Here is a 21613-nt window from a genome sequence, read left to right as displayed (position 1 = left end):
TTGTAAACGCCTTCATATCATGAAAGGGTATCTGATGTGGTGCTGTATCTGAGGATACATGGAAGAACTATGCAAGTTATGCTCTTTATTCCTCTCAAAAGCAAAGCCAGAAGCAGGCAGAGCAAGAGCTGGAGGAAGCCAGCATCACCATCCTGTCCTCACCCACCCAGCTGGTCCTACGAAAACATGGTCCTACAGCAAGCATCTGCATTCCTAGGCCCCCAAATGCTGCACAAAACAAAGGATGGGTGGTTGATGCAGCACCACGTGGCAAGGCATACAAAACGCTATGGGACTCCAGCTCTCGTGGCAAACAACACCACAAACTCCAAAGCCCAAAGCCAGCTCAACCCAACAGAGCGTGCTTACTTGCTTACTGTTGGTGAACTACCTTTCTCATTTCAAACACAGAAGGGACAAAATTATCCACTCGCTCTGTTCTCTATGGGTTATTTGATAGATTCCAGTGCCCTTGTTCTCAAAGTCCAAATAACTTCTAATGGTTATTTTTTGAAAACCTACAGACGTTGGTTTCCATGAAGGGAACAAGACTTTGTGATAAAGAGGTAGAGATTAATTATCCCTGTTTAGATTGGCTATGGCAGAAGAAAACACAAAAGAGCAACTTTCAGTTCCAGCTAAAGAACAAACAGAATTACAAGAGCAGAAGAGGAAGCTCACCAAGAAATGTGCAGTTGGCTGGGCTGTTTTTCAGAACAGATCAGAAAGTAAATGTTCATTGTGCAGAAAATGTAATACCTGAGAGCTTTTTCTTTTTAAAAGAAAAACAATGATGAAGGTTGAGAAGAACAACTTTTCAGAACATCTGACCCACGGAACCCAATTTCTCAGTACATAATGGTCTCCACAGGAAAAAAAAATAAATCACTGGAGTAAGTGATCTGCTTTTATTCACATTCCTCTAAAACACATCACCACACATCCAGGAACCATGTGTACTGCAGCCATCACTTATGAACTTCTGATGTTGGCCTTCATCTGCTTCCCAGACCAAATATTCTGATATGACTGCATTTTGCTTTGTATGAAGTTTTTCCACTTGTCAGCTTAATACCGTGTTTTTGGGGTATTTTCTATTTATATCTTATCTTTCTGGATATAAGGCAATCAAGATAGGCTCCACATTAAAGAAAGAAAAAAAAAACCCTGTATTTTGAACAATTGACAAAGCAATTTCTATAGGTTTCCTTTGGAAATGCCTCCATTACTTCTCCAGTCTACTCACGCTTAGCTATTTGTGGCACTGCAACACAGATAAGAAAATACCACAACTGTGGATCTAATGCACCACGAGACCCCTCAAGCTTTGCTACAAACAAAAGCAGTTAATTCAGAACTTCTTATGAAACAGCACAGATTCAAGCTCTGCTCTTAGGCTTTTTACTAAAGTGTAAATGCTTGCAACTTATATATATCTAAAAAAAATAAATCCATGTTCTTAGGATATATTCACAGAACTAATCACAGAATGATGTCAATAAGCTGTTTTGCAGCCAAGAGAACAGAACTCAGTGAGCTATCTTTCCCCCTCCCCACTCCACTTTCTGGAAACTCCATGAAGCAAGACTGATAGTGCTGTGACCTCCTCCCCAGCCCCATTGCACTCATCCACTCAAGTGCTCAGCAATGAGTAAGTTAGTTCTGGTCAACGGAGAGAACGGACCAGTGGGTATGGCTGATTAGAGAATCAGCCCTGGAGAAAAATGTCCCTCAAGAGGACGATACTGGCAGCATTTTATGAGCACAGTCTGACTTTCTGCTGCCACACTCTACAGAAGCATGCATGAGAGCTCTACCTAAAGTTGCCAGCTGCTTGAAGTGCAGACAGGCGTTTGGCTGGCCCAGCAGATCCAGGCGGTGATACAGGAGCTTGCTGCTGGGGACAGTGTTGAGATTCTTAAGTTGCTTCACAGGTATTTCTGGTTGTATCACCACAACACACAGAATAAAGGACGTGTCCTGAACCTGGAAAACATGAGCAACAATCATTTCTAACACACTTACTGGAAAGTCATTAAGAGAGGCCAGGGTTCAGCTCCACAGGTGACAAACATACACTGGTACTCCCATTAGGAGGAATACTGACAATTTAACTCCAGAGGTTTTATCATTCTTAATCATGTACTGCATGGGTCACGTGCTTCATTGGTTTGTGTATATTTAAGCACTCTGTAGTACAACAGAATGGCAAAACTTGCCCAACTGCTCAGTAAGGTGTTTGGTATTCAGTGCAACATTATAACATTAGCCTCCTCTGTGAACTTCTGTTATCCAGTGACAGATTTGATCTGTTAAAACTGCCCAGCTTAATCTTTAAGGCTGTATTCAACTTAACGCTGTGAAATGATCCACAGCTACCCTCCTAAAGTTTGTGGCAACAAGAAGTAGCCAATTATTTCGGGCATCAGTAAAATTCACCTGGATTACATTTAATTTTACGCTCTGTTTTAAGGGTCAAGGGTCAAGATTAGAGTTGAAATACGTTCAAAAATTAAGCTGAAGAATCAAAGACCAGAGCAATATTTTGTACTTCACTATATTCAATATATTCATATACTCTTCTAAATATTAACTTACTCAGTGCCACCATGCAACAGTGTCATGTTAAGCACTTACCATTTTCCAGGCATAGCTGACATTGTAGGCCTCCTTCCCAACTTCTCTCAGTTTGTTTACATGCCAGGACAGTGAGGAGTTCACAGGGACTGTAATGATCTGGCTGCCCAGGGGAATGCTACAGTGGGAAAAAGAGCATCCATCATTTCATTATACATTGAGAAAGCTCCTAAGCAATATGTTCATAGAAAATATTGGAAGCTCTGAAGAGGTCAGCTGTTATCTGCCTAAAGCGAACAAAAAGATGTTTGCCTATCACCACGTTTTGAGAAAAATCTTTTGCAGCAAAAGAGAAAAAACATTTCAATGTCTGTTCTGTGGCTTCATACAGCACATGATCACCACTCGCCGTTGCCTGACCCATCAGTCTTCATTTATTGTCAATTTAAATTTAAATTAAGACAGACTCCACAGAACGCAATCTGATTGTGAGGAAGGGAAGATGGAGGCTCAAAGTGAGGAGCTGTTTTAACTCTAAAGCTGAAACAAAAATTCATATTTAGATGAAGGATGAAGAACTGAAACCAAACACTGGAAAATCTTCCTGATGTGGAAGAGAGATTAGAAAGAATATCAGCCACGTTGGCTGTGGAAAGCTTGCTTTCCTTAGCTGCAAACAAAAAATCAAAACAGGACAGTTCTGCATTTTTTATGTTCTCTGAATGCTCCTCCAAAACCACGTCTGGTGCCCTAAGGACTGCTAACATTCAGACTTGCATCCTGGATTCCATACCTGAGGATGTTCTGCCGCACCAGCTCAAATTTTGGGATGTTCTCATAATGTATGATATCCGTGTGGAGGGGTGGTTCAGACAGCAGGTAGGGCCTGGTAAGGGATGGGTGCATAAGAGTGTACCCTGAAAAATAAAAGACAACGACATGCACTGAACTCACTGACACAGCTAAGCACAAGAGGAAAACTTCCAGGAAATAAAAAGCAAACTAACACAGTAATTAAGTACTAGCACTGATTAATTTTTACACGTTAACAGAAGTAAACAAAATAGCAATATCACCAAAAAGGTTGCAAAGTAAGAACTTCCTAAGTTGCCAATGAAAGACAGCTCAAAGAGCCAGGCAATAAAAACGATGTGGGATCAAAGGAAAACAGCTGAACATACGCGTACACCAGCTCTGCCTTTTGCCCTACGCCACAGAAAACTTAAGGTTTTCCATGTGTGCAATTCAAGCAGCAGTAAGCACTTCCACATCAAAACTCCCAGACAGAAATCTCACGTTACGAATCCACCCATAGATTCTAGCTGGCTCTCAGGCAAAACTAACTGAACACCACACCATTAATCCTTTCACAAACGCTATCATTCACTACTTACAGACAATTCAGATGCATGAGAATTTAGCACATACTTTTGATGGCTGATGACCTCAGTGGGAATAGAAGAAATTATTTAAACCAAAAAAATTACCTTTATTATCAATGAGAAATGTGTAGGAACCCAATGAGTCCTGGTAATAGGTGACATCTTCCAAGATGTATGCAAGATTAACATCTACTCCAACAATCCCTAGCAGCAGGTTCCCAAAGTAGCACGGTTTACTTACAGTCATTATCAGGCCTTAGAAGGAGACAAATAACATAAAAACATCATATAACAAATAATTACAAAATAACAAAGTGTCAAGACAAATTTTATACAGTATTCTTTACTGGAATATGAACAAAAATGGTGCTTCCAAATGGAAGCCAAGCAGGTTATTTGTCAGTCTGGCTGTTTTTAGCCACCCTCCCCACTTACTTTCTATGTTTCTGATAGTGCCCTGAGGTACCTTCCATCAGTTTAATAAAACATGGAGAACATTTAATGTTTTAGGCTTTTTGTCAGTTTACAAATAGATACCTTATACTAAGAAATGCATTTACACAATATTAATTTTGTTCCTTCATTGCTGTCATTTAAGGCAGTTACAAAAAAAAAAAAAAAAAAAAAAGAGGGAGGAAGAAGTAAGAGGGAGGATTCATACCTGTAAAGCAACAACAGAGACGAATTATTGCTCATCTAATTGTGCATTCACAATGTTACACCTCTTCTGCTTAACTAAATCCCAGCATAGCCACCACAGTGGGAATTATTATTACACAACGATTTCAGAAGCACCTCATGTGCCTGAGGTAAGAACTCTAGGTAATACCTTACTTCTCTTACTTTCTATGCCATTACTGTTTGGAAACTCAGCAATTTATAAATACATCATGAATAAACACTGAAGCATACTTAAAGCTAATGCAAGACAAACCTTCTCTGTTGCACCATTTCTAATCCTTTCCTTGCTCAAATTTTCCATCATGCTTGGATATGGCTTTGTGAGAGAAAGCTGATGTTAGGAGATAACAGCAAGTTGCAAGCATGCTGACTCAGAGGAGGTTTATTCTGGAATAGCCTTAAATTTGGTTAGGGCCTAAATACTCAGTCTGAACTCAAGTGCCTTTGAAAACCATTCAGCATAACCCTGACTATTACAGAATCACAGAACTGCAGCCAACACTAAGAACATGCAAAGTCTTGAATGAACAAATTACAGAGTTTTTTTTACGTGGTCAGAACAATATGAAATCACCAGTAATCCCTAACACCATCGTGATGTTTTTAACAACCCTTTTCAGAACAGCCCTAGAGAAATGTCAGGTGAGCTACCCAAGACCAAGAAGGGCTAAACCCTACAGCACTGACCCTTCAAGTGATATCTATCACTTATCTAGATAGATATCACTGGTACCTATCATTAACACCCACTGATATCAAGAACCTCCAGTCTCTCTGTCATCTGGATATAGTAGTGAGATTAGGTAGAGCTGAACATACAGAGTTTGTTAAAGTGGCATCAAGTCTTAAGGTGAAAGGGCAGATTCATGTGCCTTCCACCTCGTCAACATGAATTAGACACTGGAGGGAGAATCACACTACAGCCATCTGCTGTATGAAGGTATTCTTCTGGATGCAATCACAGTCTAGGGAAAAACTGACCCTAAGACACTAAAAAGCATCCACTAAATTCCATTTACGCCACGCTGCCAGCCTGGCTGGGGGCACTGATAGCCTGCTCAGGCTTCCTGTTCCACCCAGTGCTGGGCACAGCCCAACTCTGCTGAAGCTGACAGCAAATTTTTGACAACATACAATGATCCCTCTTTGATTTTGATACCCAAATTCAAAGTAAGTATTTACCATCTCCCATTTCATCTGAGAAAGGCAGACTGAAGACCGCCTCGTCGATCATTCGGTTGGGGAGGTTTGTGTAGAAGCGGCCAACTGTAGTTTCCAGGTTACTCAGCTGGTTTAGGACCATCATGCTGCCCTTGATCACAGGCAGGGTTGTTCGATCTGGAACGCCGTACTTCACTGAGTTCTGCTCTGCCAGGTCTCGGAGGAAGGCCAGTTCTTTCAAACCCGTCACTCCCTCTGGAACAGAAACAGAAGGGAGAGGATAAAAAGCTTACTTAGCATCAAGGCTTCTGTATCTGATTCTGTAGTACCATAAATACAAGTAATTAGCAAGTACAAAAGGTAATAAGGTTGCCTTTCATACACTCCATGCACAAATTCATCATGCCACTCACACCAGCACTTTAAACAAAGACTTTTTTAACGAAGACTTATGTGACCTATAAATCCACAGGACAGCTCTTTGTTCTCCACTGATGGCTAGTCCACAGAAAGGACCAGGAGCATATCATATGCCCATAGAGATAACAGGCTTTGTTCTTTAGCTTAAACACTAAAGCCTCCCACTTTACATAAGTCACAGGCTCAACTCCTGCAGGCAAATCAAAGACTTCTGTACATATCAGAACTCAAATGAGTATTTAAACTTACACTAAAATGACATATTAGCTTTAGCATTAGTTTCCTTGGCTGGAGCCTGTGCAATTTTCAGTAATACAATGTATAGCCTTCTTACTTAAAGCTTTGTTGGAAAAACACAGGAAGCCAAACTGAATGAGTGATCTTCATATCTGATTTCTTCAGTTAGGACCTGAGTTATCAAAGCACTTCAGCTTGACTGATGTTACATTTGTGCTCAGTGGCTAATGACTGAAATGCAAATCATGGGTATGCTCCTTTTTGCAAGAGCAAGAAACACTAGCAGTCCCAGGAAGGCTCACAGTTGCAACAGTCATTGAATTTTACTCAGTCTGGTTGAAGCTAGAAGTTTTAGGCAACAATATTTCATATGCTGAGCAGCTGCACTTTGATACATAAGCACATAGTAGCACAGAGTTTTATACATGAAAGAGGCAACATCTGGATACAGCCTCTGGATTACATGGGCCAAAATCAATTAACAAACTGCTCCCAACAGGGCGTGGAATTACACTTGGATGAGCTTAATAAACTGGTTGTGCTACAAAAGGGAATTTGCATCCATTGGAATGGATGCAAATTTGGATTTGCATTTCTCACCGTTCATAAGAGCGTAAGTGAGAATCATGACTGAGTTATTGAGGAAACTGTTCTCCTCATTGATGACACGTAGAGTAGCCTTTTTATCATCTTCTGAGGAATCTTTCGATGTGATCCCAGCAGAGAGAGAAATTATGACCATATCGGTATCTAAAAAAGAATTACAAATACAACAGAAATTGCATTAGATTTTTAACTCGGGAAAGGACTGAGGTAAGCTTCCTTCCATCTGCTTACAAACACACATAGCAATAGCTTCATTTGTAAGATTCAGAGCTATCCACAGTGGATGAACACAGCAGAGCCTTAAGAATTACTTCTTCTGTTGTTAAACTTCCATTCCCATCATTTAACAACCACCCACTTAATCCAGTGCCTGCCAGGCAGCCAGCAGCCACGCTGATGGGTTTGGCAGAGCAGACCCACCGACACGTTGTGGTTCACTGGAGAAGAGCAGGCAGAGATGAAAGGCACCTTAGGTCTCCCTGTGTTGCAGTTTGGAGAACAGTGCTTGAGAAACACACCACCATGCACAGCCCTTCTGCACCGCTCGCTTTGCATGACGCCAAACACGCTTTTCAAGCTGAGTTTGTTCTACACGAATGGCCTCGAAGCCTTTGAAGATGCAAATTCAAATCTCTGCTTACACACAATCCGATTTCATCATGTTATATCTCTGTATTAGAAGTGTTATGTGTATAACTAAGGCACTTGTAGTGACCATGCAGCACCACATAATCCAAAGCACATGATGTCAGATGGTTACATGCCAACTTTGCTGACCAATCTCCTGTTGAACTTCTTCTTTCCTAAATAGCTACGAATGCCCTGAATGTTCTGATTTGTGTGCTTTGTCTTCGTGACTTGAAATGAATTTCAATTAGAATTAAACACAAACAAGTATGAGGAGGTACACTGTAATACTATATAGATCCAGACACACTGCCCAGTTTCAAGACACGCTATCTAGTTTTCAAGTAATGTTGGCTCTCAGAGGCAGAGTATTTTCTTACAGTTTGGGATGAGGGTCTCCTGAGCAGGACTGCAATAGGAACTGGCACAAAGCAGGAAATCCTGACGTGATCAGCAGCACAATTCCTCTCTCACATCCCAGTAGTTTCCTCCTAAGCTTTCCAATGCAAATTCAGGAGCAAGGCTGTATCTCTATAGCTTCCCTGACACACCCACACATTGTTCTCCGGGAACAGGATGTGAGAAAATTAGCAGTAATATGAATAATACTTCTTTCTACTTGTTTTTTTTGTTTTATGTTGTGTTTTTGTTTTTTTAAGATGAAAAAGATTACTTTAAGAAGATAAGTTATGGTTCATTAACATCCTCTTCTGCGATCTATTGCATCTCGTTCGGTGAATTCTGAAGCTTGATTATACACATTAGGTCTTTAGAACCCTTCAATCTTAACAGAAAACACAAAGCCATTTGCCTTGTATTTTAGCTTCACATACGTGTGCCCCCAAATAATTGTTCTACATGAAACCTGGACAAAATGTGTTTGTTCTTTTTTCCACATCAGTGAAGAACACACCGAAACCTTCTAATCCTAACACACAATGCCAAACAGAAAAGGTACGTAGGAGGATGTTGTAAGACTGCACAGCTGATGTTCTTGGAATAACCACCCATGACTAACACGTCTTATCCCAGCCAGCTTCAGCAGCAATGGATTTTTTTTCCCTCTAGAAAGTCGCACCCCTTTCATCATTTTGCCAGAGGATGGCAAAAACCTGCCCCTGACAACCCTGTCTTTCAGCTAAGCAATGTACAGACAGATAAACATTTCATTTTATCTGTGGCCTAAAGCTCAGAAATTGAATAAACCTTTAATAGGAAGAACCATCTTATAAACTGAGGGAAAGGGACCTGAAAGAGGAGCGCATTCCCTCAGTCTTTCAAAAGCACTTTAATTCCTGGGCTTTTCTTTTTAACTTTGTTATATTCTGCACTGCAGTCTGAGCCAGGGCCCTCCAGGACAATGACAAATCTGCAATCATCTGAGCAGTCACAGCACCAAGCTATGGGATCTGCGTTACAGAAATGAATTGACTGAAATGATAAAGATCAGCCTGCTTTCTCTCCACCCTGCCACAGCACTGGCAGTGTTACTGGGCTCCAGCACTTGGAGCACAGCTTTAAGAACTTGCTTTCCTCTGCTTCCTGGCAAGCAAAAAACGCGCCACTCCATTTCATATCCATCTTTTCCACATCTTTCACCACATCCTCATTACAACAAAAACACATAAAAAACCCCATGCTTGGAAATGGGAAGGAGAAAGCCCATAATGCATGCTGCAAAATTCAGAAGGATATTCTTAGATGAAGGAAAATGTACCCAGCCAACCTCAGATCCCATAAAATATCACCCATAATTGGCATTCTCAAGGAAATCCTTTTCCCTTAGCAACCTAAGTTCCCTAAGTAGCAAGGATGACTTCCCAAGGATTCCAGTTAGGGAGCTACCCCTACACCTACATTTTAGCAACCTGTCAATGACCCTTCAGCAACAGCCATTTTCATTTAAAGAACCCCTCTGCACATCTCTAGCAAGTAACTCAGCTATTGCAATTTCATGTAATAGTTCAAAAGAAAGGAAAGTCAGCAAGCAGAATAAATCAAAAGGGAATGGCCACATTCCACAGTCACCTGTGCAGATTTTGAATCAAGTTAATGCTATTTAATCAAAACATGAGCTTTTTTTTTTTTTTTTTTTTTAATTTTTGGACATTTGAGACACTACACTCCTTTGGCCTCTGTCAAAGTGAGAAGCTGAAATTTTAAAGAGGATTACAGAAGAGACTTACTTCCTTGGAGTTTCGTGCCATTGTTTGTATTTCGTATCAGCTGGAAAGCCTTTTGAAATCCTATTGCATGCTGCGTGGGGCTGTCAGATGACTTTATACTGCTAACGAAGGTGGACATCTTCCTTTTTGTCTCACTGGTGGCAGGAGACAGAAACGTCTTATAGCACTGATCCAGTGAGCAGGTTCTTACTGTGTCTGCCACGGTTAACACAGAGATCTTGAAAGAGAAGAAACTATATTGGATTATCTTACCAATTATAATTCTTTATGAACCAATATAGAAAACACAATGATAAGCCAACTGAAGAGATTCTGTGGATTTAAAATTCAATTGTTAAGAAATAAATGCTCGAGGCATAAATCCATCAGATTTGAAAAGGATTAGACTTATGGTGATTTCTAGAAAAAGAGACTTCAGTCTTTGTTTCCCAGATGAAGTCAGCTTCACACTGCTCACACATAATAGCTACTACACTGTTCTGGGCAGAAACCTCCACAGACTGGAGGTATCTGAACACAAAACCAGCGGACAGCATTTCCAGTATCCTTGGGCTCCTTTGGAGAAGTGGAGGGCACACAGAAAATGAAAAAAAGAAAACCCCTGAGGAAGTTTTCACAGGAGAAGCGTTACGGCTTTTTAATGTTTCAATCAAAGCAAGCCCAATCTACCATCACTTTTAATTCTGTAAATAAGTAATGGCACGCAGTGGCAACATTTGCATTGATATACGTTCAACATACCAGTCTTATTAACTGAGTGGCATACTTTATTATAAATTATGACTGATGCAAGAAAGTCATAGAATAAAGCAGTAATTATTTACTCGTATAACAGGTTTCATAACCACTGAGCTACTGACCAAGTAATCTCTCTCTCAAATTCATTTTCTTCACTGGAGGTCTATACTCAGACAAGCATGTTTGACACTTACATTTAAGTGCTACTAATTCTGCTAAACTATAAGCATTTTTATACTATATTCTGGGTATCTTCCAAAGATTTTAACATATGTTTCAGACCACTCCAGTGTAACAGCAGAATAAATCTTTTCCATTTCGTCCATGCAAGAAGACAGCCACAGAGGCAAAAATGAGTTACTCAAAGCAATCTCATACTTCAGAAGTCATCAAGCTCAGAGCGTGGTTCTCCTAATTTCACACTGTATCACACTGCTGACCAGTGCCTAAAGTCTGTGCCAAGGCAAATGAGCATTTAAGGATTACTCAGAAAAAGATTTTCCCTTAGATCAGTGGTTTTCACTTTTTTCACCTCAAGATGCCCAAATGCTTCCGCCATAATAACACAGACTTCCAAACATGAGTTCAAGTCTTCTTCACTCATTGGAGGTAGACCACAGATCTCCACGAGTCAATGGACCACAAGCTGCTTTGGCTGAAGATATCAAGCACAGTTCAAAAAAAAAACCAAAGAAAATACAGTCATTGCATACAGAAAGCTCACCTTATCGTGTTCGTCTATAGAGCTCAGAATGACCTGAGCAGCATCCTTGGCAATCTGAAGCTGCGTTTCTGTGACTGAAGCTCCATGATCCACAATGACAACAATATGCTTGGATTGAGGTCGAACAGTAGAAACATAGACAGGCCTGAAGGAGAATGGAATGCAAACCAATGGCATGAGTCATCATTCCCAGTGAAATGCTTGTAAGTAAAATGGTCAAGAATTGAAACCCCCAGGAAGAAATAATAAAATTCAAAAGGAACTTTGAATTTTATGGAAGTTTCTACGAGAAGAGACCAGCAGAGGACCTGAACCCAAAGAAAATGCCCTCATTCCCACTCCCTTTTGTTTTTAATCCAAGCCTGTGTCAGATCCTTCTCCCTGTATCACAGCAGTTGCTTTCAGCTAGAAATAAACAACTTTGCTGAAGCAGCCTAATATTTGGGATCCCTGTTTGCAGAACTTACACCAGGCTTTGGACTATGCATGGCAAGCAAGAACTGCTTAATGATAAACACTGGGTGCCAGGAATATTACTCCCATCAGAAAGTAAGTGCAATGGTTGGTATTTGCTGGTAATATGACAAGTAAAAACCTGTGTGCCCACGTAGAGCTGTATTAGCATAGAGAGCTTGGTTTATTTTAATAAGAGAAGGCTTCTGGCCAAGAAAGGGTTTTCTCTTGGTGCCCTGAAGGGTTTCACACCAAGAATTGTGGGCTATGCTCCACAACCCCTCAGGCCTGTGCAGTCTGAACCACATGGGTCCATCTGCCTCACCCCTGGTCAGGGCTCTCAGTGCTGCATGCATCTATTTGTGCTAACATCAAAAAACCACAGTTGCAGTGAAGCAGCACTCAGATGTAGTCCAGTACTGTGAGGTATGTGTGAAAGATTTCACAAGCTCTACTGCCAAGGTTTCAACATGGAACAAATTAGGAGGAACTTCACCAAGAAGAGAGAGGAAAAGACAGAACTCTCTTCCTTCTTAAGCCCAGACCCAAACCTACTTACAGTCAAGTGTTCTGGGCTGTTTTTATTCTATCAAAGCCACTGAAATCTTATTAAACAGTCAAGGAAATGCAGAATGTTTTAGACAAGTCACTGCAGCAAATAGCTGGCACAAATCAGTTCTAAATTGCAGAACAGCCTGCAGCTCTTCACTGGTCCTAATACCTAGAACTTAAATAGCATGTTTGATCTTCAAAGCACTCAGCATTAACTAATTAATCTGTCCAAACTACCCTCTTAGGTAAATGCTAGCAAAAAAAAAGAAAAAAAAGAAAAAAAAGCTCTGATTTAGCTATGGAGAAACTAAGTGCACAATTAGGCGACTTGCATGAAATCACCAATGGTTTTAGTGTCAAAATTCTGACAGAGATTTGGGTATTCCCAGCTCTCATGTCCTCAGATCACACCTTTCCAAGACCAGGGCAAATTTAGTCAAGCCCAAGCTTCAAGCTTTGATGATACACAGCAGATAGCACCCGTAAACATTTGGTTGCTCAAACACAAGCACTGCTTGCTCTCTGTGCATTCAGCTGTGTGGAAATGTACTGGAATGGGTTAATGCTCTCCCACACAGACTGATTAACTGGTGTAATTAACTAATGAGTGACCTAGCAGTGACTAAAGCTTTCTCTTCTGACTTTCTCAGAAGAATCCACTTGATCCAAACGCATAATACTGGCAGCAAAGGCCAGGGGAGAAATACCAAACCACAACCGCTTTGCTGCAGGCTTACAGAGCAGGCAGGCTATTACCCTGAGCAGGAAAACCACGTCACCACTCAATCCTTTTTTCCTACAATTTTCTGAGTGGAAACAGAAAACGTTCACTATTGCTGCTTCCCAGCTGCCCATAATGGTGCAGACTGCAGAAGTGCTCCTGCCCACAGCCTTTCCAAGCTGTCACCCTTCCAGCACCCTTTCCCAAAGCGACGTGCCTGCCCAATCAGTACACTGTGTGCTTATTACTTTGTTAATAGGGACCGAATATGAGCCAAACACAAATCAAATCTTGCCTGTGGGCTGACCAACAGTTTACAGATTACTGCTACTTACAACTTATTTGATTTGGGAGACATGAGGAACCTGAATGCAATTTTATTTCACTTCAATTTCTTAAAAATGAAAACAAACCTAAGAAAACCTGAGGTACTCCAATAGAAGCTGGTCATTAAATGCTGCCGGCTTGGAAAAGCAAAACACTGGAGGTTGTTTGAGGGATGCTGTGTCCACTAAAAGGGAGGGGTCACATCATACCTGCTGCGGTGTTCATAGCTGCCTTTGCACCGGAACTTGTGGGCTGGGAAAACGGTGAAAATGCCTTCTTCTGAGCTGAAATATTGCCATTTGATCCCCGGGTTTGATTTCAGATTATCAGCAAGAACTGAAAGTTGGACAGGAAAAAGTGGGGTTACAAATGGAGATGAGACTTGGAGGCATAATGAACAAACAACACCTCACAGCTACTCGAAAAAGAAGCAGGGACCCAAGGCCAACCACAGGCAGCTGCAGCTGATGGCCAGAGCTTCATATCTGCTTCACAAACTGTTCAAGTCCTTTTGAAACTTAACAGGAGACATGATAGATACGGGTTCATAGGATGACATTTCTGAATCTCTGAAGTACAACCAAGACTGAAGAAGCCAAGGCAGGAGAAAGGAAGGAAGAGATTAAAGCAACTGTATTATATATGCACACACAATGATAAACCCAACAGAGTTTTAATAAAGATTTAAAAAAAAAACTGTTAAAAAAAATGCTGTTAAAAAAATTATATGTTTATTACACTGAGGCAACCGCAAAATATAAAATAGGTTTTGCTGCTTACACCTCAGTAACCTCATCTATTAATATTACCTATTCTGGCATCTGTTAAAAAACATGTCTACATGAAGCATGTGATGTACAGTTCTGTACCTTCTATTGAGCATCTTGCTTTTAGCATTCCTCCTTGGAGGGAGGCCAAAAATAATCATAGACAGCTTCATCTCCTGGATCTCATTCAAATCATATCAAATACCCCAATATTGGGATTGGAAATCATTGCAGGGCACATGTCAAGCCTCAGCCAAATCCCCCTACAACAAAATACCCGAGAAGCCTATGGTTTCAGTTCACATCCACAGCAGTTTAGCACTTTCTCAAGTTTCCCAGACTGGCTGCAGCCACGATGCTCTCCCAGCATTCAGCTCAGAGTAATTACCCTGTAAAAACCACTATCTTTGTTCCCCCTCTTCTGCTGCAGCTGTTTATATTTCCACAGTGCCCAGCGGTCCCAGTGACAGCAGCTTTGTCCAATCCCTGCTTCGAAGAAGAAGCTGCGGGATGGGATGAGATGAAGAAGAGAACCAAGGAAGGAACAGAAGAACATGGCATCTGCTTCCCACACAGATGCCTGTGCTCATTTCTCTTTGCCCTGAGCGGAGGTAACATCAACCTGGTGATGCTTAAGAGTATGCACTGCTTTTCTCAGGAACTTCATAGAATGGCCCAGGTTGGAAGGGACCCCAAGCATCCTGAAGCTCCAATCCCCCCACTGCCACACGCAGGGCCACCAACCTCCACATTTCACAGCAGCCCAGGCTGCCCAGGGCCCCATCCAACCTGGCCTTGAACACCTCCAGGGATGGACAGGGCATCACAGCCTCTCTGGGCAGCTGTTCCAGCACCTCACCACTCTCTTGGTAAAGAAGTTCCCCCTTCCATGCATTGCACCCGTGATCCTGCAAGCACAAGTCCAACCAATTTGCAAACACCATTTGTTTCACTCGAGCTCTCACTATGCTGAAGTCCTGGTTTTGGCTTCAGGCATGAGATGAAGCAAGTTTATCAGTGCCATTTCTGCTTTGCAAAAAAGCAGGTTCCTTTGGTCACAGATGAGCAGTTTTGCACAGCAGGGAACAGCAATGTGAAAATTTATTTTTGCCAAAATGGAAACTTTGGAAAAGAAATCACTTTTCATTACAAATGAAATAAATCTAAACCATGCACAGTTTCTAGCTTTTATCACTAGGCCTTCCAGAAATTCCTCTCCTCAGCTCCCTCCCCATCACCTGCTGTGTTCTCCTCCCAAAATCTTGCCAGCAAAAACCCACCAATCACTTCTGAATGCCTCAACAGTGTGCCAACCCAGACAGGAACACGATGCATGGCCATGGCTGTGGGGACCCAGGAAAGTATTTGATGACCTTTTATCAAGCTGAAAGATAACACTTCAAGTGGGGGAACAAACCAAACAAACCCAACTGCTTAAAAAGCATCAAAATCTTGGCTTATACAGATGGGCAGATACACACATATATACAAAGCTATGTATGTATGTATGTATGCCCAGAGGCTAACTGTGCCCAAATGACCTCTGTGGCAGCACTAGCAGAAACGTGCACCAGGCACTACATTGCTGCTCATTTCCTAGGCTGCCATTTACTTGCTAAGACCCGTGGCTCCCATTTCAATCCAAACACCAATCACCCACTTTCTCATTTTCTGGCACTTTCAAGTCATTCTGGCAAATGCAACCAGCTACCCATCGCCCTGCCGTACCACAAATTACAAACTGTTCGGTGCTGCTGATTCCACTCAATAATTTGTTCACTTCTAAACTGAACTAAATTAAGGCCCAACCTCGATATCACATTGCTTGGAGTAAGTCAGAATCTAAGTCTAAACGCAAAGATGTCAGTGGTACCCACAGCTGGGTGCACAGCCTGGGGATACACGTGCCCAGCAGCTCCAAACTGCTGCAAAGCCACTGCTCCTCCACCACCATCAGGCACCAGCTGAGCCCAAACTGCTGCAGCCAGAAGCAGTTGGGGATTGTTAGCATGAGAGCATTTGAAACGTCGCTCTCTCTAATTATAAATATCTAAGAAGGCAAAAAGGACTTTTAGAAAGAAAGTCCTGTGTGATAGTTTATAAAACTTCAAAGGGAATGCGATATGATAACACTTAGCACTTCTAGATACCACTTTACATCTTCAAAGGATAGCCAAATCATTAACTAATTAATCTTCAAAGAGAAGCACAAACAGCATTAAAAAAAAAAGGAAGAAAAAAAAAAAAAAAGAAGGAACTGCTGAACATAATTGCTCATTATAAAGGAGTTTCTCAGTCCTCTTCTTCACCATTACATTTATGGAGCTGTAGCCTTCAGGTTCCCACCATGCAAAAAAAAAAAAAGAAAAAAAAAAGATGAATTTTCAGAGCAGTGCAATCCTTTCTGGGAGAAACCTCCATTAAAAACAACAGCTCTGAAGATATTTTAATGCTCCTCAGAAACAACAGCAGACAGCAAACATGCTTATTTTATACTCATACCCTAATTCTCCAGACTCACACGCCTGATCCAGGATTTTCTGATTCTAACTGTGCTCTGGCTCATGTGCTCTCACCAGAAACAAAAGATCCAATTAAAATTCTGCTGATGGCACGAGCCCAGCCTGAAGCTCACTCTTGGGGAGCTGTTTTGGCTCTGAAGGGCAAAGAGGTAACAAACCCTTCATTCAGAGGCTTTCTAGCTTAAAAGGACTTGAGCAGATGGGAAGTCTTTGGAGATGGTGCTAGCCCAACTGCTTTCACCCATCCTGCCTATCATTTCCAAGTATATATATATATATATTCCATGAAGGAGCACGACCACAGCACTCCATGTTTTGACTGACCAAGTGTCACAGGTGGGATGTGATGACGAAGCCTTGAACACAGACCTGCTCCCATCCCATCTTCCTGGGGAAGAGCATTCTGCTAATGCTGCTTGATTTGAAACAGACATTTGGGTATTTTGGAGGCTGAGAACGTGAAAGATTTACTGGTTCTCTGTTTATCCAGAAAGATAAGGAACGAGGAATCTGATAACACAGAGCAGTGGTGCTGGGCACAAGTTTGTCGTTTAATAAGTACAGGACTATTCATATGGTGAGGACAGATCTCTTCATCTAACTGACTGAAGCCTGAGATTCCATCTGAAGAATAAAAACTCTCTCCTTATCTCTCTTGTAGTAATGGCTACAAAGTAATCCAAATGGAAAACTCAAGCCAACATAAAACAAACCGTTTCCAAGACTAACAAGACCAAACAAAAAACAAAAAAACTCCACCTCAAGAAAAGAAGAAATCCTGCTTTTGCCACTTAAGGGCTGCAAGAAATACATCTATTTTTTTCTTCCCTTCCCCTACGGTTATATTTCCTATGGTATAAAATTCCAAAAGAGAAAAATTGCACAAAAAATTACAAAATTCCTCATAGTTGAAAGTTTCCTGAGCTACACTTACCCTTTTTAACAAACGGTTCTGCCTAGAAACCAAGCATGCTGTCTGCACCAGGGGCTCTCCAAGGCTTGGGTCTTGTGGCTTGCCTGGAGCCTGCGGTGCAGATTCCATTTCCTTCCAACATCTACAAGTTCCCCACTCCAACCCCACTTTCTTACATTGTGCACGGAGCCAGCCAAGATTAACATTTAAAGAACTGAGATTGAGGCCAAGCACAGCTGAGTTTAAATTTATGTTTGACCGAGAGCTTTTTATAGGACAGCTTATTTCGTAGGCAAAACTTAGGCAGGGAAAGAGAGATACCCATGGGAATTGTTTTATATTGAGAATGAACTGATCAGCCCATTCAGGAAGACAAGCTGGAAGATGGACTGGCCAGCCTGGTTATGGAAACCGTGGGCAAAGGAGAGCACAGGAGATCCTGCTTTTGGAACTGGGGGAACAGAGGGCTTTCAAACCTTTTCTCTAGATGGCTGACCAGTGTGGGGTCCCAGGGGAAGAGCCAGCATGGCACAATCTGGGGGAAGTTGTGGCTGCCCAGCCTGCCTTAAGTCTGAATGAGCAAAGTGAAACAACCTGAAGCACCAGCAGCTCCTAGGAGGCTTCTCAGTGCAGGGAAATACTTCAGCTAGAGTCTGGATTCAAAATGCAACAGATATTCTCCTTGCACTGCATGGGGACACTGAAGAGAGGAGCAGGAAAAATCAGGGAAACCTTCTGTTGCTTGACCTTCACTCTCTGTCAAGGTGAGTTTCAGTTTAGAAATAACAAATACATTTACATAGCTTCATTCAGAAACAGCTCCTGCACAAAGTGCTCTCTCCTGTGTGCATCCTCTGAGGTAAATGGTACTACAGAACTGCACCACGAGCCAAAAAGTTGGTGCTTCTAAAAAACATTAGAGAGGACTGAGGACTCATTGCTTGCAGCTTACCTACAGCAAACCTCGGTTTCACTACGTGTGTACCCATCAGCTGCCAGTTCTCAAAGAAACCTCTTGCTGCTCAATTTCAGTCTTTCCATTGCATTTTTCTCTTAAGGGCATCCTCTGACAGTAAAAAAGATCCCACCAGAGGCTGAGTTTGAGAGCTGCTAAAATGAAAGCAGCTAGTGTGCATAACTTCAGGATAGAAAGCACCACAAAAATGATGGTGATGAAACATACCAGGAAATCAGCTTGTTTGCCCAGCAAAGATGTGCTGTACAGTGCACGAGATGGAAAGGAACCTGGGGGAGCTGCTTGGGTTTGGCTTTTCTTTTTGGAAAATAAAAACAACCAAACCCAACAACACAACCAAATGACAGCTACAACCCAAATCTATAGTGTTTTCTAATTTACAGCACTATCATCATAAAAAGCTGAGGAGCAAGATACAACAGCTAGACAAAAGCACTACTAAGGAACCTGAAAGCCATGTATTATTGAAAGTTGATCACATAAAAAAAAATAAAGAAAAATAAATCTGTGACACACTGGAGAAACAAAAGCTTAATTGCTCAGGGATAAATCACATGCATTTGGTTCTAAAGCACACTCCTAGCTCTTAAAGTGTGTCAAGGCAACGAATGAGTTGACAATGAAGGCAGAAAAACTCTGAGAAGACAAAGAAAAAGGGAATATTTCAGAATGTTCCTATATTCTGCAGCTTTTGCAAACACAGCCTCACATTAGCTGGACTGGGCTAAGAAGATCAGAGAAACTTCTGTGTTTGGCCTCATCAGGAGCTGACACTATTGATGCCAAAGCAGACATGCCTAGGAAGGAAAGTACCTTGGAAGGAAAAAAAAAAGAAGAAAAAAGTGCATAAAGCACAACAAAATTATCCACGGTAGGCTGAAATCAAATCTTCATGACATTTCTATATAGTACTTAAGGCTAAGGGCATTACTTTAGGTATCATCTTTCAATCGTGCAATCTCAAATTAAGAGCATTGTGACAGTTGCAAGGAGAAATAAAAGCTCGTTGCTATGGCAATCAGTGCTAATTCCCTGTGCCAAGGGAATGTTACAGTCCAGTGGAAAAAAATCTATAACAGAAGGAAAATAACCCAAACTCCACTACTTACCAGAATTTAAATCACGTCCAGGATTGAAGGCTCTGCTGTTGACAGTGGTGGACAGTCTATCACAGCTAATTGTCCTAGAAACGTTGGTGTTAAAATTGCCATCGAATCTGCAACGACAACAGCAAAATTAGCAGAGCAATCTGACATAAACATACACAGCATTTGCAATGGACATAAATATTTTTGAAGGCCCAGTGAGAAATGATTATTAGTTTAAGAACTCCAACATTACACATATTTTAAGGGCCCTTGAAAAACTGTGAAACCCAAAACCAGGGATTGAAAACTCATCACAGTTGGACTGCCTCTGCTCTCTACCACAGTAGGTTGCATTTTTTTCCTTCTGTGTTACTTGGAAGCAAGGACCATGAGAGACTGAGCTCTTTCATCTAGATTAGTAGAGGTTCCAGCTTGGGATACATGCACAGCACCTAGGCATGCCATCAGCCTAGATTTCCTGTAGTTTCCTCCTGTAGTTGAACCTTCACCAGTATGAATGTTTCCTCATTCACCTTATAAAAAAGTATACCAAATATCTTGGAAGGAAAGGATTTCTTCTTAGAGCCCTTAGGAAAAAAATCTACGAGTCAGAGCAACACTAACTGCACTTTTTGTGTACTAATACTGAAGGGTTCTAAGTAACTATAAACATTTCTGAAGCTCTCAAAGACTTAAAGCTAGTTTCGCACCATTTACATAGGCTGATTTTACTGATTTTAATATCTTTGTGATCTTGAGCACTTGATGCCATTTGACTTTCAGCTATTATTCTGGGGCTTCAGAAACTATCTGCCTCCTCTGAAAGATTCTTCTACCATCAATTTATTTCTGAGCAATGACAAGAAACTGCAGGCGAGGCCTGCAGAAGATCACATTCTGGGTGAGGAGCCTTGCTGCAATGCTGGCTGTTACCAAGCAAGCCATGGGGAGAAAATGGGCAGAGCCAGAGTTTGTTCAGTGCTTTCAAGACTACAATAGCAAATGATAAAATGTATCTACATCAAAAGATCCTGAACAACTTGATTCATACCAATGGCACCTCAATAACTTACATATGTGCACACAGCCCTCACCCAGCACCACCTGAATGCTTTCACTTCACCTCCAAGCAATACACATTGAAGACACACTAAATGTTCTTCATTTAGTTGCTTATTGCCAACTGCACGTAGATCTTTAACCAGTTATACTTTGTCACACGCATGCACACGTACATATAAGCATGTATCCAAACACACACACCCATGTGCTGTAACAGAATGGAAGCCCAAAATCTTGGGAGGAAATAAAGAAAACAAACACCATTCTTATGGCTGGAAATTGTAATTGAGAAATTGAAACTCAAAAAGCTGCATCAAGTGTGGAGCCCAGTGAAAACACAGCAAGATGGATTGCCTCATTCTGTCCTTGTAGGGCACTTGGTGGGCTTCCTAGACACAAACAGATAATAAAACAACGTGCTCCTAAATCATCCCATTAAAACAACATTTAACAGAAACAAAAACTGAGGCCACAGACAGATGGAACTGTTTACTGCAAGGAAATGTCATGTTCTGACTGCAGGAAGCAAGTCTTTTAAAGCAAACTAAATCCCTCCTACTCCAATATCTTTTCTTTCAGTCCTGTTGTTCAAAGCCCTTTCCTCCTAAAGGAATGAAGCAGCTGCCCCAGGTCAGCCAGACAGAGGACCAGCTGTGAGCCCATCTCTTGGTTACGGGATACTCAGATGTGGGACACAGAAGAACCTTAGAGGAGATCTGTGAAGACCGAGGAAAAGTGCTTGTTAGCAGGCTTAAGATCACCACTTCCACATATAAGTGGATCCACTTGCAGAAATGTTGGTATCACAAAGCCAAACAAGCACTGCTGCAGCAGGCACAGGAGCTTGCAGAGATTGCAGGTTGGCATCCTGCACCCCACTCATGCCAGCACAG

The 21613-nt window shown here is 41.6% G+C and overlaps 1 protein-coding gene across 1 annotated transcript in view; it reads right to left on the bottom strand.

Moving 5' to 3' along the window:
- Positions 1-21613, bottom strand: part of CACHD1 (cache domain containing 1) — an 88340-nt gene that overhangs the window by 16739 nt on the left and 49988 nt on the right. The window contains exons 4-13 of the mRNA XM_042819887.1: positions 19680-19786; positions 13602-13728; positions 11340-11484; positions 9878-10094; positions 7059-7208; positions 5823-6056; positions 4065-4214; positions 3371-3494; positions 2638-2755; positions 1818-1986 (exon numbers count right to left, since the gene is read on the bottom strand). Coding sequence (XP_042675821.1) covers positions 1818-1986; positions 2638-2755; positions 3371-3494; positions 4065-4214; positions 5823-6056; positions 7059-7208; positions 9878-10094; positions 11340-11484; positions 13602-13728; positions 19680-19786 — 1541 coding nt within the window. The remainder of the gene's footprint in view (positions 1-1817; positions 1987-2637; positions 2756-3370; positions 3495-4064; positions 4215-5822; positions 6057-7058; positions 7209-9877; positions 10095-11339; positions 11485-13601; positions 13729-19679; positions 19787-21613) is intronic.

This window comes from Centrocercus urophasianus, unplaced genomic scaffold, assembly GCF_019232065.1.
Source record: "Centrocercus urophasianus isolate 14NV4802_14NV808 unplaced genomic scaffold, USGS_Curo_1.0 seq_18, whole genome shotgun sequence".
NCBI classification, from domain to species: Eukaryota; Metazoa; Chordata; class Aves; order Galliformes; family Phasianidae; genus Centrocercus; species Centrocercus urophasianus.
Note: the sequence above shows the minus strand (reverse complement) of the source record. Positions and strands in the feature narration are given on the sequence as shown.